General features: G+C 47.2%; 1 protein-coding gene across 1 annotated transcript in view; it reads right to left on the reverse strand.

Moving 5' to 3' along the window:
• Positions 1–1100: 1100 nt before the first annotated feature.
• Positions 1101–12253, reverse strand: part of LOC142658684 (phosphatidylinositol 3,4,5-trisphosphate 5-phosphatase 2A-like) — a 155877-nt gene continuing 144724 nt past the window's right edge. The window contains exon 23 of the mRNA XM_075834286.1: positions 1101–1314. Within this exon, the coding sequence (XP_075690401.1) occupies positions 1101–1314 (214 nt within the window). The remainder of the gene's footprint in view (positions 1315–12253) is intronic.

Consider the following 12253-nt stretch of genomic DNA (forward strand, 5'->3'; position numbering starts at 1 on the left):
AGAAAAATCTTTGTTTATATGCACCATTACTCATATAAGGATGATTTTCCTCTTATTGTATACATAGAATTAGGCATTCATGTCTGAAATTCTCTTTATTGAGTGCAGTCACAAGATTAATTATTTCCTATTTGTGTTTAAGCAACCGTAGAAACCTAATATTTTTATAAATATGCAAAAACAGATTTAAAACATACTTTACAGAATAGCAATCATTTTAACAACAATGTATACAAAGAAGAACAGCATGAGATTATCATATATTTTTCTCATGGGTAGACTTCTAGTTCCAGAACGGCTATTATCACATTTGTATTAATACATTGTTGAATCCATGCTCTTTTATTGTAGACAGAGGTCGTCCACCCCGCTGCTATAGGCCTCCTGGAATGTGGTGGCAGCGTGAAACCACTTACCACCCCTTTTCTTCTGCCTACACCACAGCTGGCTTTCAGCCACCATGAAGACCATGAACCCATGGCAATTTGAAAGTTGTTGCACGCTTCCTCTTAAATGGATGGCAGGTGTTACAGTCAAAGGCCATTACTGGCAAGATAGACTTTGGTTTCCAATTAGAAGATTTTGTTTGTCATTTGATCTGAGCAGCGATTTCTCCAATGATTTTTTTTAAGGGCCATAGGTGACTATAGAAACAATGATTTCACAATTAGATGAAACCTTCCAATATTTTGCTTTTGACTACCCATGGTACGAGCTTTCCTTTCTCTCATTTTGCCGTAATTAGGAATCTCTTGTCTATAACGGCTACAGTCCTACTCCGGGAACGGGAAATGAGGACTCCCTGCACAAAGTCCAATCTCCCGTGAGGGAAGTTCTCCCTCGGTGTAGCTCTAGCCAAATATAATACTAACACAGTGTTAGGCTTTTATCTCAAGGCCTGGCCATGACAATGCGATTGTAAAATGCTATGGTATTAGTGGTAAGAACTAGAAACAATGGAAAAATACATTCTACAATATTTGTAATGTTTTAATTATTTATTATTCTCAGAGAAGAGAGAAATGGGTTGATTACAATAGTAAGAGGATAAGCAAGGACCAATGAAACTGTGATTTAAGTAGAACATTTTGTGCTATATTTTACCTGAATGCGGCTTTCTTAGTTTGCGATGATGCACTTGCCCACTCTAAGTCATCCCTAAATAGTTTTTGGCCATGTTCTGGTGTTTTCTCTCCACTCTCTAGCGCAGAGCGAGGCCTTGGAGATGTTGGCATGGAGGAGCAACTTACGCTCTCGAACAGAAAATATTCAGCATTACTGTAACTTTCACAGCAAATACTTGCAGGACGTTGTCTGTAAAGAAGGAGACATTTTACTGACTAAGTTGCTCATTAATAGTAAAGGCTGTGGTGGCCAAAAAAACAGGTAAGATACACATATCCTGAATAATTACACTGAGATGTTTACATTCACATTTACATATACACTGCAGACAAAACAACCCTTGATCCAACTGATGAAAACTCGCATTTCTTCAAACCAATCTGTCAGCTGACAATTATCTCCATGTTGTGTTTGTATTATCACCAGACATCCCATCTGCCAGTCCATTTGCTCAGACTTTGTTTTAACTTCCATTTGAAAGTCTTAATGCCGCAAGCATATCGCATGCCGTAGATCAGGCACTGCTGTAACCAAGACCAAAGTACTAAAAATACATGAAACATAACGGCAACAACAGTCATACTACCAGACCCCTACACGCGTCTATGCCCAGCCGCAATGCCCAACAGCCCCTTTGGATGCCCCCACAGTATAATGCCGACCCATAACTGCCCCCACACAGTATAATGCTCCCCATAGCTGCTCCACAGTATAATGCTCCTAATAGCTGCCCCCACAGTATATAATGCCACCCAAAGCTGCCCCACAGTATAATGCCATTCATAGCTGCCCCCACACAGTATAATGCTCCGCATAGCTGCCCCACAGTATAATGCTCCTAATAGCTGCCCCCACAGTATATAATGCCACCCAAAGCTGCCCCACAGTATAATGCCATGCATAGCTGCCCCAACAGTATAATGCCCCCCATAGCTGCCCCCATAATATATTGCCACCCATAGCTGCCCCCACAGTATAATGCCCCCATAGCTTTGCCCCCACAGTATAATGTCCCCACACAGTATAATGCCCCCATAGCTGCCACCACAGTATAATGCCTTCATAGCTGCACCCACAGTATAATGCCCCACATAGCGGCCCCATACAGTATAATGCCACCAATACAGTATAATGCCCCCCATAGCTACACCATACATTATAATGTCCCCATACAGTATAATGCTCCCACACAGTATAATGCTCCCACACAGTATAATGCCCCCCCATACAGTATAATGTGTCCATAGCTGCCACCATATCAGCCCCTCTCCCATACACAGTATAATGCCCCCATATGTGCCTAATAGAAAAATAATTAAATTTACTTAGCTATGCCCTGTTCCCACGATGAGTGGAGGAGACCCTTCTCCTCCTTTGGCCTGTGCTATGAGTGACTCGGCGCAGACAGGCATGATGACGTCACTACATCGCTTCTGTCTGCGCCGAGCCGCTCATAGCTCATGGGTGTAAAGTCCATGGCTGCGGCCTGTCAGCTCCAACCCCCCCCCCCTGACAGCCGCAGCCACTAGTTGGCAAGCGCTGGCCCCAGCTTCGTCCTCAGGAGATGCCAGCGCTCGCGTCCACTCACCTCAGCCGGATCCCGTGAGTACCCTGGACTATAAGAGGGGTTCAGACCCCTAGTTCTACGCCTGAGCGTTGTTGTTGTTGTTCCCTAGTTGGTCTATGTGATGGCCTCCTAGTGTGTTACCTGTACCTGTTCCCGTTCCTGTTCCCGTACATGTGCCAGTTCCTGTTCCTAGCATTCGATACCTTCCTGGTCTAGCACTGTGCTGTGCCAAAGTCGTGCCGTGCTGTATCCACGTCTGACCTGCTTCACCTCGCCTGACATCCGCCTGCCACCTGTTCCCAGCTGAGCCTGCCTTGCTGCTGTCTACATCGCCTCAGGTACCCTTTTTTGGACTATGGATTTTACACCATACCTGTTTGGCCAGCTGCCGTCCCGCTACACGGTACGGCCCAGTGGGTCCACACCCCGCCTCGTGACAGTACGCTCAGGCCATGGACCCCGCTGGTCAATTTAAGGGCATAGTGCCCTCTCAAGCCATGCAGGCGGACCTGCAGGATCTCCGTATAAGACAGGATCAACTACTTGTGGCAGTAGACTCCATAGCGCAGCAGCTAGGGGCACTAACTTCTTCCATTGCCTCTATACAAGCTCCTCCGACCGACCCTCCTGCTGCTTCTCCAGGCAGTTCCAGTTCGGATTCCCGGTTCTCGCTGCCATTACCTTCTCGGTTCCATGGAGACACAAGTACCAATGTTATATCCATTTTTCCCTGCACGCCCGAGCATTTCCGTCGGACGGAACCAAGATCGGCCATCATTGTGACGCTACTTGCTGGCAAGGCCCTGGCATGGGCGAACCCAATCTGGGAACGACAGGGACCCGAGACTCTAGACTTCCAGGGCTTTGTACGGTTGTTCAGTACTGTGTTTGAGGAGCCAGGACGTGTCTCGTCGGCAGCCACGGCTATCTTCAACCTTCGCCAAGAGGACACCTCCATGGGCGAATACACCATCCAGTTCCGGACCCTGGCGGGAGAACTGTCCTGGAACAATGAGGCCTTGGTAGCATCCTCCTGGCATGGCCTGTCGCCCAGGATCAAAGACGAACTTGCTGCCCGAAACGTACCACCTGCCTTGGACGACCTGATCCTGTTGGCTACTCGGGTAGATATAAGGCTCAGGGAGAGATCTCATGAGATGCAACAGGAGAGACGGCTTCCTAGATTGGCACCCAACAACCCCTCTTGCTTTCATCTAATGCTACGCCCGAGGTGCCGATGCAGGTGGATCGCCTAAAATTGTCTATACAAGAGAAACAGTACAGGCGCACCTCTGGTCTCTGTCTGTATTGCGGCCTCACTGGCCATGTCGTGCGTCTGTGTCCACAGAAACCAAAAAACCCCAACGTCTAGGTTTGGTTGGAGCGACAACCCTGGGCGCTACTGCAGTTAATCGTGAAGTCTCTTCCAAACTGTTTATTGCCGTGACCATCATCGCTGGCAAGAGGCTCCATCCGGTTTCTGCCTACCTGGACTCGGGCTCTGCAGCTAATTTCATCCGTCAAGACCTTGTGGATCTTCTCCAGTTATCTACTGTCCACCTGGAAAGGCCATTGATCGTCGCCTCGGTTGATGGACTGCCTTTACCCGGCCCAGTTTTTTCCGTGACTAAGCCATTGAGACTTCAAGTGGGAGCTCTTCACACTGAGCTTATCTCCCTGTTTGTTCTGCTCAAGGACGTCAACCCCGTGCTGCCGAGTTTGCCTTGGCTCCGTTTGCATGCCCCAGTCCTGGATTGGAACTCCGGAGAGGTTCTCCAGTGGGGCCCCAAGTGTCTCGACCGCTGTCTGGGTCACCCATCCACCGCAGCCTTCTCTGCATCAGTCTTTGGCAGGGTTGCCTCCGTGTTTCTCCCAGTTCGCTGATGTCTTCGACAAGAAGGAAGCCGCGACCTTGCCACCTCATCGTGCCTTTGATTGTCCGATTGACTTGGTTCCTGATTCATCCCCTCCTCGCGGTAGAGTATACCCTCCCTCCCTGCCAGAGACTCAGTCTATGTCGATCTATATTAAGGAGAATCTGGAGAGGGGCTTCATTCGTAAATCCTCATCCCCGGTCGGAGACGGGTTCTTCTTTGTCAAGAAGATGGATGGATCCCTCTGTCCCTGCATTGACTACCGAGGTCTCAATCGGATCACGGTGAAGAACAGGTAACATTTGCCTTTAATTTCGGAACTGTTCGATCGCATACGGGGGGCAAAAAAATTTTCTACGCTCGATTTACAGGGGGCCTACAACCTGATTAGGTTTCGTCAGGGTGACGAGTGGAAGACCGCATTTAATACTCGTGATGGGCACTATGAATACCTAGTGATGCCCTTCGTCCTGTGTAACACCCCCGCGGTGTTCCAGTAGTTTGTGAATGACATTTTCTGTGACCTCCTCTATGTTTGTGTTGTAGTCTACCTTGATGACATTTTGATTTTTTTCCCCAGATCCTGTAACTCATCAGAGTCATGTCCGCCAGGTCTTGCTTCGTTTAAGAGAGAATCATCTTTACGCCAAGCTGGAGAAGTGTATGTTTGAAAAAAATCCCTCCCTTTCCTGGGCCACATAATCTCCGATCAAGGCCTCAAAATGGACCCTGAGAAAGTAAAGGCTGTCCTGGAGTGGCCACGCCCTCAAGGCTTAAGGGCCATACAACGCTTGCTTGGATTCGTCAACTTCTACCGGCTGTTCATCTCCAACTTCTCGTCATTGACAGCTCCCATCTTTTCCCTCACAAAGAAGGGTATGTATACCAAAATGTGGACTCCGGAGGATGAAGCCGCATTTGAGACCTTGAAAAAAGCCTTCACGTCAGCCTCTATTCTTCACCATCCTGATGTGTCCCTACAGTTTTCTTTAGTGGTGGACGCTTCCTCTGTTGGGGCTGGCGCACTGTTGTTCCAGAGAGGTTCTAAAGACTATGGTATGTGGCTACTATTCCAAACTGTTTTCTTCCACAGAGCGCAACTACTCTATTGGGGATCGGGAGTTACTGGCCATCAAGCTGGCCCTGCAGGAGTGGAGACACCTACTGGAAGGCGCAGTCCATCCTATACTGGTCTTCACGGATCACAAAAATCTGACCTATCTACAGACGGCTCAACGGTTGAATCCTCGTCAAGCCAGGTGGTCGTTATTCTTTGCTCGATTCCGGTTCGAACTCCACTACCGACCTGCCGACAAGAATGTGAGGGCCGATGCCTTATCTAGGTCTTTCAAAACAGAGGACACTGTAGAGTAGAATATTATTGATCCTTCCTGCATCTTCTCTGTGAATCCTCTGCAGGTTAGAGACATTCCTCCAGGAAGAACTTTTGTACATTTGTCTGACAGAGGAAGAGTCCTTCGCTGGGGTCACAGCTCCAAGCTGGCAGGTCACGCAGGGACTCGTAAGACCCAAGACCTAATCGCACGTCAGTTCTGGTGGCCCACGCTTCCCAAAGATGTCAGGGACTTCATCTCCTCATGCCCTGTATGCGCAGCTAATAAAATTGCCCACTCCAGACCAGCTGGCCTGCTCCAACCACTACCTGTGTCTGATGCCCCCTGGCTGCATGTTGCAATGGACTCTGTCACGGATCTTCCTCTCTCTGCAGGTTGAAGTGTGATCTGGGTGGTGGTGGATCGATTCTCTAAAAATTGCTCATTTTGTTCCCCTGACTGGCCTGCCTTCTGCTGCTCGACTGGCTGACCTCTTCATACAACACATCTTTCGTCTGCACGGCTTGCCCCTGCATATTGTTTCGGATCGAGGGGTCCAGTTCACTTCGAAGTTTTGGAGAGCACTCTGCAGTCTGGTGTAAAGCTGGATGTCTCATCGGCCTATCATCCCCAGTCCAAGGGGCAAATTGAGAGGATTAACCAAATTATAGAGAACTATCTGTTGCACTTTGTTTCCAGACGACATGATGACTGGGTGCAGCTGCTTCCGTGGGCAGAATTTTCTTATACTAACCATACTAGTGAGTCCACCACCTCCAGCCTGTTCTTCATAGTCTACGGCCAACATCCTCGAATAACTCTTCCTGTCTCTACTATGTCCCAGGTGCCTGCAGCTGACTCGACCTTCAGGGACTTTCTGCAAATATGGCAACAGACCCGATCTTCTATTCTGCTATTCTATTCTGCTGGCGGTGGATCGCATGAAGTAAAAAGCAGATACTAGAAGACGGGTTCCTCCTCAGTTTTTTCCAGGTACGAGAGTCTGGTTGTCCTCGAAGAATATCCGGCTGAGGGTGCCGCCCTGCAAATTCGCCCCCAGGTTCCTCGGACCATTCGAGATCCTGCAACAGATCAACCCTGTCATCTACAAGTTTAGGCTGCCTCCAACCCTCAGGATTCCCAACTCCTTCCATGTCTTCCTCCTGAAACCGGTGGTCCAGAACCGCTATTCCAAGACTCCCAGCACTGCGGTTGCCTCCAGCGGCCCTTCGGACACCTTTGAAGTCAAGGAGATCTTGGACACCAAGAGAGTGCGAGGAAAAACTTTTTATTTTGTAGATTGGAGGGGGTTTGGTCCTGAAGAGAAGTCCTGGGAGCCAGAGGAGAATCTCAATGCCCCTACTCTTCTGAAAAAGTTTATTTCGCTCTGGTTCCAAGAAGAGGGGGCATAAGAGGGGGGTACTGTAATGTTCGTGGCTGCGGGCTGTCAGCTCCAACCCCCCCTGACAGACGCAGCCACGAGTCGGCAAGCGCTGGCCCCAGCCTCCTCCTCAGGAGACGCCAGTGATCGCATCCACTCACCTCAGCCGGATCCCGTAGGTTGCGCGAGCACGCTCGTGCCTGCCCTTAAAGGGGCAGCACGCGCACCGGAACTTATGATGAACTTTGACCCATGAGTACCCTGGACTATAAGAGGAGTTCAGACCCCTAGTTCTATGCCTGAGCGTTGTTGTTGTTCCCAAGTTTGTCTATGTGATGGCCTCCTAGTGTGTTACCTGTACCTGTTTCTGTTCCTGTTACTGTTCCCGTACCTGTTCCTTTTCCTAGCATTCGATACCTTCCTGGTCTAGCACTGTGCTGTGCCAAAGTCGTGCCGTGATATATCCACGTCTGACCTGCTTCACCTCGCCTGACGTCTGCCTGCTACCTGGTCCCAACTGAGCCTGCCTTGCTGCTGTCTACATCGCCTCAGGTACCCTTTTCTGGACTATAGAGTTTACACCATACCTGTTCGGCCAGCTGCCGTCCCGCTACATGGTACGTCCCAGTGGGTCCACACCCGCCTCGTGACAATGGGACAGTGAATGCTGGAGCAAGGAGCCGTCACCTCCTTGCTCCAGCATTGAATTCAACTGTATCTGCGTCCTGAGGATGCCAATACATTTGGAACCGGAACCAACGCGGCCAGCGTTGTGTGGCAACAGGGGCCCTATGGGCCCCCCAGGCTTAGGGGCACGGTCGTAACTACGACCGTTGCAACCCCTATAGCTATGCCACTATTTACCTCTCTTCCGAGGATTGAAAGATTAAGCCCTTCCCGTGATTGGGCGTGACTGTACGTCCGGAATCAAAGTGATTTCCCGCATTCGGGCGTACAGTTATGCCCAAGCTTCAACAGACATGGTGACAGCGTCCCGATCACAACTGTCATAGACAGTTGCCGAGCAGGACTCGCGGCACAGGACCATTCAGAGTGGTCCCGTGCCGGCACGAGCTGTGATTGGCCAGTCAGTACTGACAGGCAAATCACAGCGCAGGAGCAGTGTTTTGCCGGAATCTCCGTCTCTGACAAGCTCATTCCTGTCAGAGAGCTTGTCAGAGTCAGAAGCCAGTGAGAATACTGTGAAGATTGTTAAAAAAGACCCCCAAAAACCCAGCGATCTGCCCCTTTTGTGCCCACTAACCAGTAATCACCCCCTTTGGTGCCCACTGCTTAATAAAAAAAGTATATATATATATATATATATATATATATATATATATATATATATATATATACTGTATATATATATATATATATATATATATAATATCATTTCAGTCCCACACAGTGTCCTTCTGCCGTGCTGTGATCTGTGCCCATCTATCACCTGTCGCAGTACCCGGTTGCCGTCACCCTGCTGTGTTTGCCCACTGCCCGAGTTCCCTGTTAGGTAGCAATGCCACGTCTCATTTAGTTTTTCCCCTGGTAGGTAGGGTATCCTTACTAATTGAATACAGCAGGGTCGCTAGTCTGTTCTCATTCCACAGTTGAGAGTAGCAGTTTATTTTTTGATAAAAAAAGGTTTTAAAAAAAATTGTCATTTTTTTAAAAAAAGTTTAAAAAAAATGTGTTCGTTAGTTAGGTAGCAAGAGTTAGTTAGTATGGCCAATAGAGTCTTCGCAGCCGAGGAAGCATATGAAATGCTGTGTTCCGATACGGACAACGCGAGTGAAGCTGAAGCATAGTTCGTGCTTCCATGTTCATCTGCATCCAGTGACTCTGAGTCTGCACCCCCCAGTTGGCACAGAAGAGCCATAGGTCCTGCTCTGCCTGAGCTGACCGGGGAAGCTGCAGATAATTATACCCCCCAGGTGCCTGAATTTACAGACCCCTCAGGCATTCAAATTGAAAATACGGGTTTCAGCCCCATTGATTATTTTAAACCTTTTTTTTCAGACGCCCTTTTAGAATTAATTGTCCAGCAGACCAACATTTATGCGGAACAATTTATCGTCCAGAATCCCGACTCATTTTATGGGAGAGGCCAAAATTGGACCCCCACAAACCCAGTGGAATTGCGGAAGTTTTGGGGCTTATTTTTAAGTTTTGGTCTCATAAAAAAGCCCAGTATTAGAGACTATTGGTCCCCTGATATTTTATATAATACCCCCCATTACCGCACAGTAATGACAAGGAAGCAATTCGAAACCATCCTAAAGTTCCTGCATTACAATGACAATAGTCAGTGCCCACCCCCACAGGACCCAAATTTTGATAGGCTATATAAAATAAGGCCATTAATTGCCCACTACTCCCAATTTTTTTCCCAAGTTTATACCCCCCAACAAAATATTTCGGTGGATGAATCACTAGTGAGCTTCAAGGGTAGACTGCACTTCAGGCAGTATCTACGCAATAAAAGAGCCCGGTACGGCATAAAACTCTACAAGCTATGTGAAAGTGCCACCGGTTACACCTACTCTTTTAGGGTCTATGAGGGAAAAGACTCCCATATAGATCCCCCAGAATGCCCCGCCTTCCTAGGAATTAGTGGAAAGATCGTATGGGATCTTATCCATCCTTTACTTGGCAAAGGATATAATCTTTATCTGGACAACTTTTACAATAGTGTCCCATTGTTAAAAGTTCTCTCGTCCAGATCTACCTTGGCGTGCGGAACAATCCGCAAAAATCAGAAGGGCCTCCTCAAAACTTTGCTGGGTCAGATCCTAAAATTAGGAGAGAGCAGAGCTGTCTGCAGCGACAATCTGCTCCTCCTGAAATATAGGGATAAAAGGGACGTCCTTATACTGACCAGCATTCACGATGGCAGCTGCAGCCTTGTCCCTGTACGCGGATCCACCACCCAAGTTCCCAAACCATATTGTGTACAGGAGTACATCAAATATATGGGTGGCGTTGACCTGTCTGACCAGGTTATAAAACCATACAGCGCCATCCGCAAGACCAGGGTATGGTATAAAAAGCTGTCTGTGCATCTTACACAGATGGCAGCATACAACACCTTTGTCCTCTAAAGATACGCTGGCAGTGGGGATACGTTCCTGCAATTTCAGGAAATGGTCATCAAGGCCCTGATATTTGGTGACCAGGGAGAGGAGGGCAGTTTATCCGGTTCTTCCGTCAGCAGGATAATTCCCGGTCAGCATTTCCCCACAGAAATCCCCCCCACTGAAAAAAAACAGAAGCCCCCAAAAAAATGCTGTGTGTGCGCCAAGCGAGGCATTCGTAAGGACACCACATACCATTGTGAGACGTGTCCCACCAATCTCAACCTGTGCATGAAACAATGTTTCAAAATATATCATACCTCCTTGGATTTTTTATTGATTTATTCTTCATTCACCTTTTCTGTCTCCCATATTGGCCATGACCAATTATTAATTTTTTTACTGACCAGCCCCATTTAAAATTTGATCATTTTAAATTTGTAAAAAACCACCTAAAACAAAACTAAAAATTTTCGCTATACCAAGGACCCGAGGGAGTGTCTGTCTCATCCAGGTTGCAAATCTGGGTGAGAGGAATAAATCCAGATGAGATTGGTTGTCTCAGAAAATCTTTTTTTGCTGAGGCCTTTGATTTATTTTTTGGGCTGGATTTTATGGAATGGTGGGTAGGTTGGTGGTGGGACCTGCAATTCCCTCTCCCTCCATTGCGGGTTTTCCAGGTTGTCCTCCTTATTTACTAAAATTAAAGTATTTCTTATTATACCCCTAGATGAATACCTAGAGGGTTGTCACTTCACAAATTAGAAATTCTCACTATACCCCTAGATGAATACCTTGAAAGGTGTTACATTACAATCTAAATCTTCTCACTATACCGCTAGATGAATTCTTTGAGGGGTTTAGTTTCCTAAATGGGGTCACTTTTCTGGGTTTCTAATGTTTTGACACCCCAGAGCCTCTGTTTTCATGACACAGGGCAGTAAATGCCATCGTAGTAGGACTCAGATGTTGCATGGTGCTCTTTACATTCTGAGCCCCGCCACGTGCTCAAACAGCAGTTTATCTCCACAAATAGGGTATTGCCGTATTCAGGAGAAATTGCGTAACAAACTGTGGGTGCTTTTTCTCCTTTAACCCCTTGTGAAAATTATGGATTTGGGGCTAAAGCAACATTTTCTTTGAAATAATCAAAATTTTATTATTTTACTGCCCAGTGTATGAAACACCTGTGGTGTCAAACTGCTCACTATACCAATTGAAAAATTCCTTGAGGGGTGTAGTTTCCCAAATGGAGTCACTTTTGGGGGGTTTCTACTGCACTGGTACCTTTACAAATGCGACATGGTGCAGAGAAATCAATCCAGCACCCCAAAAGCTAAATGGCATGCCTTCCTTTCCGAGTCCTGCCGCTTGCCCAAACAGCAGTTTATGACCACATGTTTGGTATTTCCGTAGTCTGGAGAAGTTGCTTTACAAATGTTGGGGTGCTTTTCCTCATTTATTTGTTGAAAAAATTAAAAATCTTGAGGTAAAGCTGCATCTTATTGGAAAATAATGTAATTTTTCATTTTCCCTGCCCAATTCTAATTAAATCTATGACACACCTGTGGGGTCAAAATGCTCACTACACCCCTAGATGAATTCCTCTATGGGTGTAGTTTCCTAAATGGAGTCACTTTTGGGGGGTTTCCACTGTACTGGTACCTTAGGAGCTTTACAAATGCGACATGGTGCAGAGAAATGAATCCAGCAAAATCAGCGCTCCAATAGCTAAATGGCGTGCCTTCCCTTCCGAGTCCTGCCGCTTGCCCAAACAGCAGTTTATGACCACATGTTTGGTATTTCCGTACTCTGGAGAAGTTGCTTTACAAATGTTGGGATGCTTTTCCTCATTTATTTGTTGAAAAAAATTAAAAATTTTGAGGTAAAGCTACATC

Source organism: Rhinoderma darwinii, chromosome 8, assembly GCF_050947455.1.
Source record: "Rhinoderma darwinii isolate aRhiDar2 chromosome 8, aRhiDar2.hap1, whole genome shotgun sequence".
Taxonomy (NCBI): domain Eukaryota; kingdom Metazoa; phylum Chordata; class Amphibia; order Anura; family Rhinodermatidae; genus Rhinoderma; species Rhinoderma darwinii.